At 39.1% G+C, this 18539-nt stretch overlaps 1 protein-coding gene across 1 annotated transcript in view; it reads left to right on the forward strand.

Moving 5' to 3' along the window:
- Window positions 1-18539, forward strand: part of GRB14 (growth factor receptor bound protein 14) — a 104238-nt gene that overhangs the window by 80819 nt on the left and 4880 nt on the right. Inside the window, exons 6-11 of the mRNA XM_073645681.1 lie at window positions 2183-2293; window positions 4301-4396; window positions 6689-6766; window positions 6946-7062; window positions 7740-7809; window positions 12790-12877. Coding sequence (XP_073501782.1) covers window positions 2183-2293; window positions 4301-4396; window positions 6689-6766; window positions 6946-7062; window positions 7740-7809; window positions 12790-12877 — 560 coding nt within the window. The remainder of the gene's footprint in view (window positions 1-2182; window positions 2294-4300; window positions 4397-6688; window positions 6767-6945; window positions 7063-7739; window positions 7810-12789; window positions 12878-18539) is intronic.

The raw sequence follows: 18539 nt of genomic DNA on the forward strand, positions 1-18539 counted from the left end.
TCCCTGCTCCCCAGATTACTTCTAATGGTGAAAACGCCAGGGCCATGTGCCCCGCTGAGCTCCTGAATCAGCCCTTATCTGTTCCCTCCCCCACCCAGGGAAGTGGGGAGTAGTAGTGTATAAGAATACACAAACCAGACTAACAAGGGAAGACGAACAGGGATAACTGAAAATACCAATGATACAAATATGCACTCAGAGACAACAGAGTGGAACACTGGGAAGTAAAGGAAGGAAAACCAAATAGGAGAGGATGAGGATATGCACACAGACAAATCACCAAGCAACAGTCTTTAGAACAACACTTCAAATGCCTCCTTAACCACCAGCATCTCCATCTCCAGAACCAGGCAGTATGAAAACTAACACTAGCAATCTATGATTGCCAGAGACGAGTATATATAGTAGAGGGGAGTGGCCAACACTGAAGAGCTGAGACCCTTAAAGCAGGAACGCTTCAGAAACTCTCAACTGAACAGATTAACCCTTGCACTGCTAGCAGAAACCTGCACTGTAATATGATGTTGAAGTGTTTCTAATCAGTGCAGGAATACTTGAAATCAGACACAGCAGTTTTCTGGTCCCTCTCTATTGTGGTAAACCCGTGACAGACACTACCCTATGGTGCAATATGTCCTATTAGGGAATTTAAGCAGTGATGGGCATTAAATAGAACAAATTGAAATTTTACTTTTCTTTAAATCACAACTATCTTCTTTGCTTAGAAATGTTTTATGCTTGAACATAGAAGTCACACAAATATCTACCAAATATATATTCTAATACACATAACCATGGACATACTGGCAGCTTCAAGATGCTATGCAATATAGAAGCCACCTATTGATCTTTTGTTTCCTGCCTTTGCCGGAGAGGGTAAAAGTTGAGTAAAACAGGACCACAAACTTTATTAGTAAAACTTTAACATGAATACATAATACTGCAAGGGATGTTTTGCCCTATTACCATCCAAACTTGGCAGAAAACAATGCTTATTGCCTGTTTAATAATCCATGGAGTCAGGGTTATGCAGGAGTCAGCCAGCATTGTTTCTTCCACGACTGATGGAAATTCACTATCATGAATTCAGGAAACCTCAGTTATTTCAACTAATAATCCATTTATTTACTTAAACATAGATATTCATAAGTACTTTATAAATTATGTATATTTAACATATCGATGGTATGTCTGCCTAGAGTTGTATATTTGAAAATACATAAGAGATTGGACAGAATACCTGGAAATTCTGGAATTTGTCTTAATGTCAAACTAAATGATTTGAAAGTGAATGTTCACCTTTAGCATGATTTTTTTTTTTTTATCAAAAACTTTCTGCTGAATAATTTCATCATATATCTTTATGGCAGTTAGAGTTCCTGTTCTCTGATATAGAGCCCCAGATTCCCTGTATACACACAATAAGATAAAATTCTGTCAGTGGCTGCCACTAGGGGGATCTCACTGCATACATTTACACATCAAATGTTATTTTATTGCTGTATGCATTAAGCTCCATAGCTCCCTCTTGTGGTGACTGAATGCAATCAGAATTTTATAGTTTAATTACAAATCTATTTAGGAGATTTATAGCATGGAAGCCTAAATAAACTCTGGTTCTAAAATTATATTGTTTCCAAAAATCAGCACAAAACAACAGTAAATGATAAATAAATAATACACAGCGTGAGCATTTTTAAGAACTGTTAAGGACAGTAGTACAGTAATTTATTTTATCTATTTTTCTGAACTTTATAACTCTTCATATGTGGCAAATTTTAATTTTAATCATAGTACTGTAATATTCAGAAAATAGCCCACATCTAGACCAGAGAATGGATGCATCACTACACAGTCAGACTGTTGATTTCATATGATACTGTGTAATGCTTAATTTCCCCTGTGGAGACACTGCAGGGAATTTGAAAACTTTTTGAATTGTTGCACCCCAGATTTTAGGTAGTCCCCCAGCAATAGGACAGTCTGTAATGTGGTTGTCTTCAGGGAATATTCTCAGGACTTTTTATGACACCCAAGTCACCTAAACATTGCACCCCACGATTCTCCCACACATTTAATTAATCACTGTTTCTACTAAAATCAATTCAGAAAAACAAAAAGTAAAGTTCATAGTATATTACAAAAATATTATACTGATACTCTAACATTTTTTTCTTTCTAGGACCCCAGACACCTCCAATTTTTCAGTGACTTGAGCCAGAGTAACATATATATGCTACTGTCTACAAGAAAAATGTATGGAGCTCCCACAGACTATGGATTTTGCCTGAAGGTACAGTACCATTTTCCAGCTATTAACATAATAACTCAATTATTTACAGCAGAATGAGGAAAGTGATATCACCCCAATTTTTCAATTGCCCCCCCCCCCCCCCCGTTGATATTCATCATATCTATTTTGCTTAATTCTGTTAAAAAAAAAAAAATCTAAAAAAAAAATTGTCTATGTACTTAAAAAAGCTAATATCCTCTATTGCATATCTTATTTTTAAGACCTGATCTCCCTGACATGTCTGAAGGTGAAGCTTCATGTTCAGAGCTTAGTGGGTGTTCCCCCTCGCTTCCTTCGGTGCTTGTGTGGGAATAAAAATAACCAGCAGATTACAAATATTTCAACAGTGCCCCAGAATTGGTTAGAAAGAAGTAATGAAAGAGGAATTGGAATTAGACATTACTGCAGAACCAGACTACACAAAGGGTTTGTTTGTAGTCTGTCTCCATGGTGCATCAGCTAAATCCAGCAGTGACACATAGTTACTGTATACAACATGTGTGGTAGGATATTTATGATGGAGACCATCTGGAATTTTGCTTTATCTTTTATCTTATCTAATTTTAGATGCATTACAAGAGAAAAACTAAATTCCAGCAAAAGTTCATATGTACTTTTAGTTCTGCATTTCAGTGTAGCCTGCCTGTCCGTGTAATGCTGACAGTTATCCTATAGAGACTGGTCTCTGGCAAGCACAGTCACAAATATGCCAAAACTATTCCAGATTTTTGGAGACAATCCCAGCAGATCTGTGCATGCCATGGACTGAAAAGGGGCAGGGGTCAAATAAATCACATGCAAAATTGGGCTTTCCCCCTGGTTTGGGCAGGACTTAAATGTATCTATTGTACAAATGGAAATGTTGGAAACTATGGGCAGTAGTAAGATAGCGGGTTGAGGACATTTGTTGGGTCCCAGCTGGAATGGAAACCAAGATGCTCCCCAAGAGCTAAAGGGGTACTACTTACAGAATGAGAAAGAATCCACCTCTCTGTCTTACTGCTAAAATGTCACAGGAGCTTCTGCACATGGCATCTAAGAGATTAATCGGCTGGGACCATAGTTGTCTCCGATCCCTGCCTCAAGGTGTTAGCAACAGTATATTACAGCTGACACCTACCACTAATGGCAGAGGCTTGGTTTCTGGCTTGTGCTGTGACTGCCCCAACCATTTATGGTGGTCCACGTTTAGGAGTTTCCATTTGCCAAGAAGAGGTTAAAGGTGTTTTCCTATCTCAGACATTTATGGCATATCGTGAGACCGTCATGCCATATCTGAAAGTATATGCTCTAAATGTCTGATACTTGGGGACCAATGGCATATCCTGCCCCTATAGTCACCTAAACCTTGTTCTGCTAGTGGTTGGCACATCCGGCTACCGACTGATTCAAGTTTAGTAATAGAAAGAGTCAAACAATTTGGGAGACCCCAATTCTTCCAATGGGGGTGGATTGGGGACTTCCACTTACAAGATATTTATGTTATATCCTGTGGCTATGTTATAGATGGCTGTCAGTGATGAGCGAGCGTGCTCTTTTAACCCTTTCGCCGAGCACGCTCGGGTGCTTTCCAAGTATCTTCGGCATGATCGTACAGTATATTAGGTTCGAGTCCCCGCGACTGCATGATTGAAGACTGTTAGTCAGCCACAACACGTGAGGATTCCCTGACAAACAGGCAATCCCTGCATATGTTGAGGCTGACTAACAGCCATAAATCACACAAATGCAGGGACTCAAACTTAATATACGAGCATGCCGAAGATTCTTGTAAAGCACCCGAGACTGCTCGGCAAAAGGGTTAAACGAGCACGCTCGCTCATCACTAATGGCTGTGATAGGAATACCACTTTAAAATTAAAAAGCTTATTAGAATGCAAAGCTCTGTTCTAGAACAAAAGTGTATTTGTGCCTTGGCTGTTTACATAGGAGGATTTTAGTGACTTTTATTTCAACAGGTTTTGCCTGCAAGACATGCATTAATCAAAATGTGCTGTGGCTTTCTAGCCTCACAAGACAGGAGGAGCCAAGGAGATGAAAATGCTGTGCGCGGAGAGCGAAGAGGCTAAAAGCTGCTGGGTGACAGCAATACGATTGTACAAGGTAACGTGTTCCTAGCATGCAACCTGGTTGTACAGATATGACAGAGCTCCATAAGCCCTGTAGCAGCAGATCCAGGGTTGCCAACCGTGCAGAAATTCCATCCAGTTCATAAAAATAAGGCACTTTTTTGTCCTGTCCGTAAAAAAAAATAATTAAGGAGTCCGTGATTTTTTTGAGGCTGAAGAAACTTATTCAGAATATTTTGACTACTGTCTATAACAAAGCATAGGGGATATAATTGAGTTTATACTAAGACATTCAGATCTGACTAATGATCCAGTTAGAGTTCTAGAACCTGTTGTCCTCTGACTTTGGAATTTCAGATCAAACTCTTTATTACCTTGACCTGATCTGTCCGATTGATGGTCATATAAATAGTTTTCCAACTCCTGACATAGTTGTACTTGGCACAGTGCTGCCTCCTCTGGAATTCTATTTGTCAGACCCCACAGTCAGCTGAAACACATTCCTTTAATTTTTAACTGAAGAACACAGAATATAAATTGTATAATGTGTGCATATAAACTATATACAGCAGGGAGTATAGTGTCCTATTTGGTTCAAAGAGTTTCCCAAAGTGTGTGTGGGATTGATGGTCAATCAGTAATGATTATAATAATATTTCTCCGCTCTTCTGGTTTGCCCACCTTTATAAGACTCTGACTATGACACAGGTCTCATTTAACCCCTTTCCACTTCTGACAATATTTCTTTTCTTCTTTCTCCTTCATCTACGATTCATAGCTTTTTTTTTTTAATCTTCAAGTTAATATGGCAGTATTTGGGCTAGTTTTTTATGAGTTGTACTTTCAGTTGGTCCTATTTTATTTGCTATTTAATGTATGAAAAATTGGGAAAAAATATTATATGGCAAGAAGTACAATTACATATTTAACTAAGCAAATTGAAAAGTGTTTTGTTATAAATATTGTTTCAATAAGGTTGATCTTTTCCCCTGTCCTGACTCTCCACGTTTATCTGATCCAACCTTCCCCTTGGCCCTTTTCTTTCCTTCCCCTTCCCCTCTACCTTTCCTAACTTTTCCTTCCACATCCTTTTCCTCTTGCACTTACCCTTTTTTCTCTCTTGATTCTTATTTGGATAGAACTTCTTACTTACTTGTTTAATTGAACAAGTTTTAGATCATTCTGTTATGTTTTATCACTCACTTTATTGACTATAACTATAATACACTCCCTAAAAATTGTTAAAAAATCACCCAAACAAAAATAATATTATTTCAAAATTGGGAAAAAATATACGTGGAAAGGAATAAGGAAAAAACTAAATTCCTCCAATATTCTGTGGTTTTCGTTTTTAAGGCGTTCACTGTGCAGAAACATTGACTTTATTGGTATTAAAGAGAATCTCAATTTATAACGTTTTTCATGTTTTTTTAAATAATAAAAATTTGGCAAAAAAAAATATAACTTGAAAACTATATTTTTTTATTGTTCTGTCAACTGAGCCAAGTGAGGTCTTGTTTCATGTTGGACAAGCTATAGTTATCAGGGACATATGACTTTTTGATTGCTTTTCATTCCATATTTTTTTTACGAGGGTTGGTGACCAAAAATGGAAAATTGGGCACTTTTATTTTTTTTTCTTGTATGTTGTTCAATATGTAGGATTATTAATGTGATACTTAAACAATGTTGGGCTATTCTGGATGCAAAATATGTTTGCTTTTTTGTATTTTTTATTAACAGAATTTGTAATTTTTTTTTACATGTTTTCAACTATTTTTGACATTTTTCACTTTTTTTAGTCCCCCTAAAGGACTTGACATATGACGACTTGATTGCTTGTACAATATATTACAATACTTCTGTATTGTGTTGTATTGCAATTTTACTGATCCCCTATGAAGAGTTTATTAGGAGAACAAGTAAGGCACACAATGGGGTTCTTTAATAGACTCCTTAGCTGCCTCGACAGCCAAGCAGAAGGGGGTGACAGAGTTGACCACGTTTCCCAACGTCGCTATTATTTGTCAATCTGTAAGATTTTCTGCAGAAGACCCAGGGTTTAACTTACTGCTAATCTCCTCCATTTCTGTCTGGTGAACTGTTGAAAGGGACAAAATGCTGGGATTTAACAATATTTATGTTCTACTGCAGACAAGGCAGTGGGGGGAGGATCCTGCTGCAACCAGTTGTCTTACAGCCAGACAAAAGATTGCATTGAGTGGGTGTGGAAACATTTCTAAGACAGGTTTAGAAGATTTATTTAGTATAAGTAATAGAAAGTTAATTCCTTTTACTAATGTATTCATTATGTGTTCATTTGCAGCATGGTAAACAGATTTACCAAAATTACCTCCGACCCCACCAAAAAAATGATCCGAATGGACACAATTTGTCAGCGATGGTATGTATTGTGATATAATGCATAATTGTCTAAAACTTTCCAAAATTTATCTTAATGTTATGACACAACTTAGAGATATAATGCTATAACATCATATACATTTTAATATCTAGAACCTGACCTTTATCTATTGACTGTACATCTATAGGACTTTACTGAATATTTTTCTGCCCTTGTAGAGAAGCATATCGGAAAACTCACTTGTGGCAATGGACTTCTCAGGCCATAAAACCAGAGTCATTGAAAACCCCACAGAGGCATTGTCCATTGCTGTACAAGAAGGACTATTATGGAGGGTTTGTATAATCCCTACATGGATACTGGGTGTCGGTTAACCCTGGAAAAAATGTTGCAAACTGAAAAATAAATAAAAAATAAATAAAAAAATATTTAGGGCCTGGTTCATTGTTGCATTTGCACATTTAATTTGCTTTAGCTTTTGGTATTTTTAACCTGTTTTTGATTAGTTGTAAATTTTTCTTTTAGTTTGCACCTTTTTTTTAAGTCTTTTTTTTATACGTGTTAACCTATTTTTTTTCTACCGTTGTTGTCTGGGTTTGGGGGTTCCAGATGTTTTTGGCCTACTTATCAATTGTGACTTTTTAAAAAGTCAGACATTTTTTATAGCTCCCCCTTCAGTGGATATACTGTATGAACGCCCAAAACTTTTGCTCTCATTTTGCAACATTTTGCTGTAAAAAAATGCAAAAAGGTGAAAGACAAAAATAAAGAGAATTTTCTTCCCTTGAGCAATATTTATGAATTATGTGCACCATTTTGAAGAATTTCTTGCAAAAACATCAATGAATGCCAGAAGGAAAAAAAGGAAAGTGACTTTAAAAAATCCTGCAAATGATGAATTGGGCCGTTCGCACACACAATCAATTTGGCAACTTACAATGCTCATAAGTTTCAAAATACAGTACATAATTTTTTATACTATTTATGAAACTGTTTGTTATATTTCATACAGAGAAAAAGCTGTGGACGGATCAACACCCATGGTATCCCGACAACTTCTCAAAATTCAAAACTAAACATAGGTATGCTTACAATGCTTGCTTTTGATATGTTTTACTAAGAGTACTTCATTGTCTTTCATTTTTACTAAGTATGTAAATTACTTCAAGAGTAACTAAGCTGTTTTTTTATTTAAAGGGGTAGTCCGACGTACAAATTAATTTTGACTGTAAATCCCTATTTATTAATGCTATAATCTAAACTATTTTCTAATATACCTATATTAAAAATGTCCTATCCTTCCCTAACTACACCATCAAACTGCTTTTCCATTTTTCCTACTTCCTTTTTGATGTTGTCGCGCCCCCGTGGGTCTTACTGTTTGGGGACAGTATATATATATATATATATATATATATATATATACAGTACAGACCAAAAGTTGGGACACACCTTCTCATTTAAAGATTTTTCTGTATTTTCATGACTATGAAAATTGTACATTCACACTGAAGGCATCAAAACTATGAATTAACACATGTGGAATTATATACTTAACAAAAAAGTGTGAAACAACTGAAAATATGTCTTATATTCTAGGTTCGTCAAAGTAGCCACCTTTTGCTTTGATGGCTGCTTTGCACACTCTTGGCATTCTCTTGATGAGCTTTAAGAGGTAGTCACTGGAAATGGTTTTCACTTCACAGGTGTGCCCTGTCACGTTTAATAGGTGGGATTTGTTGCCTTATAAATGGGGTTGGGACCATCAGTTGTGTTGTGCAGAAGTCTGGTGGATACACAGCTGATAGCCCTACTGAATAGACTGTTAGAATTTGTATTATGGCAAGAAAAAAGCAGCTAAGTAAAGAAAAATGAGTGGCCATCATTACTTTAAGAAATGAAGGTCAGTCAGTGTGAAAAATTGGGAAAACTTTGAAAGTGTCCCCAAGTGCAGTTGCAAAAACCATCAAGCGCTACAAAGAAACTGGCTCACATGAGGACCGCCCAAGGAAAGGAAGACCAAGAGTTACCTCTGCTTCTGAGGATAAGTTTATCCGAGTCACCATCCTCAGAAATCGCAGGTTAACAGCAGCTCAGATTAGAGACCAGGTCAATGCCATGCAGAGTTCTAGCAGCAGACAGGTAGTCACTGGAAATGGTTTTCACTTCACAGGTGTGCTCTGTCACGTTTAATAGGTGGGATTTGTTGCCTTATAAATGGGGTTGGGACCATCAGTTGTGTTGTGCAGAAGTCTGGTGGATACACAGCTGATAGCCCTACTGAATAGACTGTTAGAATTTGTATTATGGCAAGAAAAAAGCAGCTAAGTAAAGAAAAATGAGTGGCCATCATTACTTTAAGAAATGAAGGTCAGTCAGTGTGAAAAATTGGGAAAACTTTGAAAGTGTCCCCAAGTGCAGTTGCAAAAACCATCAAGCTCTACAAAGAAACTGGCTCACATGAGGACCGCCCAAGGAAAGGAAGACCAAGAGTTACCTCTGCTTCTGAGGATAAGTTTATCCGAGTCACCATCCTCAGAAATCGCAGGTTAACAGCAGCTCAGATTAGAGACCAGGTCAATGCCATGCAGAGTTCTAGCAGCAGACACATCTCTTCAACAACTGTTAAGAGGAGACTTTGTGCAGCAGGCCTTCATGGTAAAATAGCTGATAGGAAACCACTACTAAGGACAGGCAACAAGCAGAAGAGACTTGTTTGGGCTAAAGAACACAAGGAATGGACATTAGACCCGTGGAAATCTGTGCTTTGGTCTGATGAGATCTTTGGTTCCAACCATTGTGTCTTTGTGCGACGCAGAAAAGGTGAACGGATGGACTCTACATGCCTGGTTCCCACCGTGAAGCATGGAGGAGGAGGTGTGATGGTGTGGGGGTGCTTTGCTGGTGACACTGTTGGGGATTTATTCAAAATTGAAGGCATACTGAACCAGCATAGCTACCACAGCATCTTGCAGCGGCATGCTATTCCATCTGGTTTGCATTTAGTTGGACCATCATTTATTTTTCAACAGGACAATGACCTCAAACACACCTCCAGGCTGTGTAAGGGCTATTTGACCAAGAGCGAGAGTGATCTGGTGCTATGCCTGATGACCTGGCCTCCACAGTCACCAGACCTGAACCCAATCGAGATGGTTTGGGGTGAACTGGACCGCAGATTGAAGGCAAAAGGGCCAACAAGTGCTAAGCATCTCTGGGAACTCCTTCAAGATTGTTGGAAGACCATTTCCGGTGACTACCTCTTGAAGCTCATCAAGAGAATGCCAAGAGTGTGCAAAGCAGTCATCAAAGCAAAAGGTGGCTACTTTGAAGAACCTACAATATAAGACATATTTTCAGTTGTTTCACACTTTTTTGCTAAGTATATAATTCCACATGTGTTAATTCATAGTTTTGATGCCTTCGGTGTGAATGTTCAATTTTCATAGTCATCAAAACGCAGAAAAATCTTTAAATGAGAAAGTGTGTCCAAACTTTTGGTCTGTACTGTATATATATCATGGTGGCTGGCCCAGGGTGGACAGTGCACAAAAGGGGTAGCGTTTATTAATAAAAGTTCTGAGAATTTCGTGACGCCACCTGCGGTGTCTGGTGAAGGTCACCAGCGCTGCAGCAGTCCTCTGAGGCAGGTGACAAGGCAGCTAAAGATGGTACAGCTCCCCACAGGTGGAGCGGGCCTCTGGGCAGTGTAGATAGATAGATGGTGGAATGGTGTGCTCGGCATTGTAGTGCAGGTAGAGAACGGAGCAGGATTAACGGACAGAGACAGGGGGTTTTGCTTCGTTACCTTTACTGGTACAGCTGGTAGATATGGTCCAGGGTACTCTAGGTGAAGGGCGCCATTTTGGACTTCTCCCCAGGGAGCGGGTATAAGGCCTCCTGATCCGTGTCTGTTTCTGTGTAAGCTCCTGGCCAGCCTGCAACTGTGCCTAGCTTATTTGTCTTGCTTTTTCTACTCCACCTGTTGTTCTGAAGTAGGACCTCCGGTTGGTAACCACTTTCCCTGGACGTCAGGGCCTTCGTGGTTCCTGGTCCTATATGTGTCTAGCTTCAGGTTTGCCAGGGACTTGTAGTCCTCCTGGGATTCCAGTTACCCCTACTGGGCATAAAGGGTCCCTGTAGGCTTGGACCTAGTGTCCGGTAGTGGTACTGGGGTGAGCCTGGTATGCTCCTCTGCCCCCTTTATCACTCCTTTCTTCCACTCGCCTTCGGCCACGCTCGGGACCCTCACTAGGCTTCAGTACTGCTGGAGGACTAGCTTGCCTCACACAGCAGCCTGGTGCTGCTCTCACTCTCACTGAGCACACTGTACTAAGAACTGAACAACTAAACTAGAAACTAACTGAGCTGCCTGGCTCCACCTTCCCTTTATATATCCCTAACAGGGCTCCCTCTTCTGGTATGAGGTGGAAGGTGGAGGTGTTTGCATGTAGTGAGGGCCTCTTGTGGAGAATTCTGTCCGTGCATCCTTCTGGGTTCTGTGGCACCATGCTCAGCAGGGCGCCACAATGTTTTGTTTGAGAATCTCAGTGCCTGCTTGGACACTCAAACAAAGCTTCATCAGGGGGCAGAGGCTGTGGTCACTGCTGCTTCCCCCGCCTGCTCCCTGAAACTAAGCGTCATCAGTGAACTTTATTTTATGGGCTGGGCTAGACCCTATGCAATGTGCACTGTGAGATGTGCACAATGACAGTGCACTCTCTCCCTGGCTCAGATCAGTAGTAACGAGCCGGCGAGAAAGCATATTGTCAATGCACATTGTAAAAATAACCAGTGTGCAGAGACCAGCTCTACTCCCGCAAGTGATGTCACTGATCTCTGCATGCCGGGTATTCTTACAATGTGCACTGACAGTATGCTCTCTTACCAGCTAGTTACTACAGATCTGAGCCAATGAGAAAGCGCACTGTCATTGTGCACATTGTGCAGGGTCTAGCCCAGCCCGTAAAATTAAGGTCACTGACGATACTTCATCTCTGAGAGTGGGAGAGGCTGCGGCAGTGGCCGCAGACTCTGCCTCCTGGTGACTCTTTGTTTGAGTATCCCAGCATGCACTGGAAACAAAATGTCATGAAAAAGCAAGTAGGAAAAAAAAGAAAATCAGTTAGTGTATTCAGAGAATGATAGGGAATTTTTAATAAAAGTATATTAGAAAATAGTTTATATTATGTCATTAAATAGATCGAGATTTAGGATTAAAATTAATTAATTTGGACCTCCCTTTTAATTATCTTCCAGGCATTATAAAGTTATGCATTTTGGTAATATACTTAATTTAAATTTTGCCACCTTTTCTTCCAAACACTATTCTGCAATACTGTTTCAATGCCCAGTTTATGCTCCTTTAGAAATTGCTTTTGACTGCTAATTGACAATATCTGTACAATATATTAGTACAATCTGTATATGGAAATTCTCCAGTCTGTACGGGACGGAAAGCAGAGAGACCCAAACAGGGGAATTTACATGCACAGACAGTTTGAATATAATATACTTATATTGATGAGCAACAGTTAAAAGGAGCTTTTAAAGGAGCATAATATAGTCATTGAAATTACGCTGCACTATTATGTTTTGAGAGATAAGGAAGCATAATTAAATAAAGCAAATTGCTAAAATTCACAACTTTGCAATGCCTGGAAGATAATTAAATAAAAAATGCAGTTTAGTAATTTTTAAAAGGGGTTTTCCAGAACTGAAAAATCTTTAAATTAGGGTCAAAATTATAAAACAAAATTCTGCAAGAGCAAAATCCCTACTCTACCGGTGGACACAAGTCTCACGTGTCTTCCATCACCTCTGTTATCCCTCCGTACACGATGATTAATCATCCACACAATTAATTTTTTATTTTGTTGTGGATAATTGCAGCAAACAATGTTCCCTCTGAAAGTCTAATAAAGTTTTAAAGGGTTGGCGCCTCTAAGTGCTAATATTTGATTTTGCATGCCTGTAATATTTAGTAAATGATCCAATAGGGCAGATATCATCTGTTTGCCTGCTTGATGATTACTAATGTAGTTTTGTATTATTATATACAGCAGTCCATATGTCACAGCCTTGGTTCCACCATAAAATCTCAAGAGATGAAGCACAGAAATTGATACATCAGCAAGGGCTTGTAAATGGGTAAGTTACTCTATAGGTGGATTTTTTGGTAAAATGTGCAATGCACAAATTTCTGTACTCTACGAGCTACAGTATGATGTTTTCATATGGCGTCATATTCCGCATAACAAGCAATAAGCATTCGATGGAGCACACTACATGCCCAAATTAGAGTTTTATGAGAAAAGATACTATAATAAGGCTCAGTAAATGGTGCTCTATCAAAGAAAGACCCATAATTTTGAGAATCGTCTAATTTAAGTCCCAACTATCAATGAATGAGTGACTGCTCTTGCATGGCGACTATCAATATGAATCAAAACTAGCAAGAGCTCTAGTTTCTCTTTTATGGTCCCATTGATGTGTCAGAAGTCTACAAAGTTAATGATCCAGAACAGAAAAAATTACATGAAAATGCAAAGCAATTACTTGTACTATTATACTTAAATTTTTTAAAATTCAATGATGACCTGATTTTAGATCTCCCTTCATGATGCCAGTGTGTACTGGCACAGGCAAGAAGATTCTCCGCCCTCCTTTTGTGTCTGCTCAAAAATTCTGATGTTTTAAAGGGGCTAGCTGTATGGCTTGGTTTACTAGCTAAGACGTACCCCTTCTCTGTGTCATCATTAGCCGTGATGGAAAAGGCGGATGAATTTGCTCTTTCTCATGTCAGAGGGATGTGGGACCATCTGTGAAGTTTAGAAACTTAAACTATATTAGAAAGTTTATTTAAAGAATGACTAAACTTTAATTAAAATAACAATGATTTTGTCCAGCATAAAAAGTTATGAAACTTTACAAATCAGTTTATTAGAGGATTTGTCTTCATTCCTATAGACTCCTGGTTCTCCCCAGTCTATTTGCCTGCTTCTAGCTGTATTGATATCAGAACATACTCATTTGGAGTACAGATGATTGCAGTGAAAAATTCAGCTCAGCTACTGTGTTTCATTAATTCTAGGGATAACTTGCTGCAGGAGATTGTTGTGACAGGTAGAACACTAAGAAGAGGACACAGATGCTGACCCTTTCACTGCCATCATCTGTACTCTAAATGAGTAGGCTCTGATATTTATGATAACTGAAGGCAGGCAAAAAGACTAAGGAAAAGCCGGTATTGGAAGCCACTTACATGCAATTTTTTTTATACATGAATTAAGACATATTCCCTAATAAAGTCATTTTTAAAGTTTCATAACTTTCCACGCAGGATGAAATTATTTTAAAAAAAATGAAAGATTAGCTATTCTTTACTTTACATTATCAAACTTTTAATATTGTGGAACAAGCCCTGTAAATATATAGAGATGCCATTCAAATAGTGCAGGAGTATAGCTAAATTACGATTAATTCCATATTCTTTCACTTAAAGGGGTTTCCCAAAAATTAAAACGTATCTCCCCCAAATAGTATAGTGGAAAACGTATTGATTGCTGGATATTTCAACATTGAGATCTCCAATGATTCCACGAATTTGGCTCCGCAGAGCCATGTCTGAATGGAGTGAAGGCTGTGCATTCGTACCTATACTCCATAGATAGCTGGGTACAGAGCTCCAGTAGTCCCATAGTCTTTTAATGGAGCCTGTCATGTCCGATAATGCTATTAACCTGCAGGTATAGGCTTAATCTGCATGTTAATTACATTACGAAAGTGCCCAACCTCTGTACTGAAAATGTGGCACCCAGGAGAATATTAACTTTATTTCTCCCAGGAGATGCCAGCATTGACTGACAGCCAGCTCAACACTGATGCACTGCACAGCTTGCAGTCAGTCAGTCCCGGGGTATGGTTTCAGTCACCTCTGTCAGCGCTGTGAGTGGAGACTGTAATTGCTCCAGGCATATCTGCATGACTGAAAGCCGGCGGCTCCCAGTGACCGAAAGCCGGCGGCTCCCGGGGACTGAAAGCCAGCAACTTCCTGGAGAAATAAAGTGCATTTCTCCCAGGTGTTGCATTGTCAGATTAATGGCCGGGCACCTTTATAATGTTATTAACCTGCAGATTAACGCTATATCTGCAGGTTAATAGCGTGACAGGTTCCCTTTAAACACCACAATTGCATGTGGAGATGAGCAATTTGTATTAATAGAAGTGATGGATGGTGGGGTAGACATGTAGATGTTTTTCTTTATCCATTGTTTTTAGCATTTTCATATTATATCGTTTACTGGGCATTTGGCAAACATACTTTTCAAGTTATTTCTCCCAGAAATAGACATTCTTTTGTTAAGCCTGGCTGCTGGATAATATACTGTAAAATTTGTAAGGAAAGTGTCTGAGTTAATGTTTTCATTTCTGGATCAGAGAGGCGTTTTGAAGTTCAGCTCTTATGCAGTGGAAGCCAGCTGGTGTACTACACAAACTTGACAGCTTGGACCTATAGAGATGAATCAATACTCAAGTCATTGAAGTTTCTCTGAAAGCATAATCATACTCTTCAGTATTATCTCCTTCCACTTCTAAGCAAAAGAAGTTCTATTTATAAACCTCATCTGATTCTTTTAAAACTTTCCAAATGCCGTGTAGAGCTATTGAAAGCCGCTCTTCTGTGTCGAATAAGACTTTAATAATGTCCTTAGAAGCAGGGCATGCAAATTCTGCATTTTAAAAACTACAATTTCTGATTTACAATACATGGTTTATGAAGCAATTCAAATTCTATTAGTTGAAAATGATGTTTTTTTTGCATTTACTTTTTTGAGATTTTTTTTTTTATCTGGAAAAACTCTAAATTGGAAATCACTTTTGAGTTCAATGACCTGAATAAAAACTCTCAGCTGGTGGCGTGCTGCTTTTTTAAAAAGCAACTGGACTCTCAACTAAGGCAACACCATCTGCAGATCCCGACCATCCCGATTGCTTTAAAAAAATGTTGGCTATCCTAACATATTTGAGGAAATATTGCCCAATAAAATTGCAACTCATGAGAATCATAAAATTGAGCAGTATGCTCCTCTTTTATTCCACCTGGAATTAATTGGTTAATATCATTCCATTTTAGGATATATTTCAAACCAAGATCAGCTTTGGTATTTGTATTCATGCATCATCTAAATGTAGCGATTAATCTACAAATTAGAAGCAACAATGACCCCAACATAAATTAAGAATTACAAATCGAGATGAACAAATTTATTAGGGCGGAAATAAATTCTCCTTGAGTTGTACAAAAATCCAAAATATGGATTGTTATTCACTTCGTACTCCCACCAGCTGCAGCCAAGGTCAGGAAAATGGTTAACTAACAATAATAATGCTCACTTCTAGATTTGAGTGGATAGTTTGGAATTCAAATTTGACAGCTTTGCTGAATTTTTTTTCAAAAATTGGATTTGCGGTGAATACATTTTTTTACGAATGGTGAAAAACCTCATGTTGACTGGAGAATAAGTATATAATATTGAGTTCTCGAGACTAGGTATGAATTAAACCCCCTTTGAGTTCTTTAATGCAAACACAGCCTTATGAATGTCCAAGTGACCTCAACCTATCTGGCTGGAGAAAAATGCATAACTGGTGGCAACCAACTTATTCAGGTGGTGTGTACGGGTCTAATATTACTATTACAATAATGAAGCATGCAAAAAAAATATACATTCTTTACAACATGCACACTTTGTGTGCTAGGCAATTGTGTTTACAATTCTGGATTATACAGATTTTTCTTTTATCTTTAAAAAAATAAAGAAAAATTATGGCTTGCCCATCTCACAAGCCAGGAAGCACACTTTCTGTGACGCATAAGCCTTGGTGTCATGATTTTGGTTTAGTGGCACCATTAAAACAAAGGGGGATTGAAATTCCCTCCTTATTTACAGTGTGTGAAGAGTAAAAATTTACAATTTGCAATTTGATTAGGCTTTTTCCTTCCCTTTATTTGCTGCAAAAGTCTAAAATGGCAGGTCCTCATTAGTGATGAGCGAGCGTGCTCATTTAACCCTTTAACCAAGCATGCCCAGTGCTTACCAAGTAGCTTCGGCGTGCTCGTATATTATGTTCGAGTCCCTGCGTCTGCATGATTTATCACTGTATGACAGCCTCAACACATATGAGGATTCCTTAACAAACAGGCAATCCCTGCATGTGTTGAAGCTGTCTTACGGCCGTAAATGATGCAGATGCTGGGACTCGAACATAATATACGAGCACACCGAAGATACTCGGTAAGAACCCGGGCATGCTCGGTTAAAGGGTTGAACGAGCATGCTTTCACATCACTAGTCTTCATCTTTTTCGGTTCCTGTGATAGCCCCCCTGATTGGCTGGGCTAGACCATGTGATGTAAGAGCTGCAAGGAATTATGGGGAAACCTTCCTGGCTGCTCCTGACTTCATTAGCTGGCTCTCTGAGTAATCAGCAGTGTTTGAAATTATGCAAGTCTTTTTATTTTCCGATTCTCATAAATCAATTCGCAGATTGTTTGAATTCACAGGGACTTGCAAATTTCAGGAAATTCGACTCAAAATAGATTCTTTGTGGATCGATCTGCTCATCACTGCTCTCCTAACTGCTCACCTGTCCCACTGCTCCCACAACCAGTTGTCTATAATTCAGTGCCTCTTCTTTTATCCTTACTCTATCATGGGTCTTTTCTTTGGACTCTTTACTCCAGACCAGGACATGGAGACGAGGCACAACTAGGCATGGGACGCCCCCTGTGTGTCTTGCTGTTACAGCGCATGTCAGTACATCACAACACGTGTCACCTGAGTGACGTCACAGCGCGCAGTGACGTTAGAGGTTTGCTCGGCAGCAGAACCCTTGGTCTGGAGTGAGGAGGCTGAAGAGAATGTGCACGACTGGAGAAGAGAAAAAGAAGTGGTTCCGAGGACCGGACTACCTTTGCGTCCACCCATTAAATCTGGCGTGGTGTTCATCTGATCACATAATTGACATGAATTCAAACTGTTAAATGTATGTATATGTAAATTCCTCCACACCCCTCAGCTACCTGTAGGCACCCACTTACTGGACTTCTTGGACTATTGGTAAAATTGCCACCTAATAGGTTGATAATAAACAATCCATATTTCTATTTTATTATCTAGAGGGCAGTGGCATTGAGTATGTTACCAGCGCCAATGCCAAGTCAAGTATTGTTCCCCTAAGCTTGTAATAATGCACCCTGAGTACCCCCTTCAAAGAAATCATGCCCCCTCAAAAAGTTATGATGCCCCAAGTGTCCCCTCCAATAAATGATGCCCTGAGTTCCCCCTCCAAATGATAAAATGCTCATATTCACTCCCCTATTACATTATGAATGACTAAGTTCTCTTCTTGCAATTACACAAGCGTTAGGAATCAATGATGTCATTGCACCACCTGCACCAGGACAATGACGTCTTGTAGACCATGGGCCTACAGCAGCCTGCGACATCTGAAGGAGAATGGCTCCCTGCTCTACCACAGGATCCAACTTTATCATGTACCTGCCAAATGTCCCAGATTTCCAGGGACAACTGGACTAAAAGTAGAACTATTTATAAAAGCACTTTTTAAAGGGATGAAGGCTTGGGTTTGGGTGCAGGACTTAAACACTCCAAGAAATACTGGCAACTATGATGTCAGTCTACATGTTGAAAGTGGGGCTCATCATGTGCATCATCATGTGCCTGTGCAGTTTTCCAGATCTTTACTGCAGTGTGATATCTCTTTTGTTTTTTTATATTTAAATTTT

Source organism: Phyllobates terribilis, unplaced genomic scaffold (genome assembly GCF_046119375.1).
Source record: "Phyllobates terribilis strain yellow unplaced genomic scaffold, ASM4611937v1 Scaffold_9__5_contigs__length_417890890, whole genome shotgun sequence".
Classification (NCBI taxonomy): domain Eukaryota; kingdom Metazoa; phylum Chordata; class Amphibia; order Anura; family Dendrobatidae; genus Phyllobates; species Phyllobates terribilis.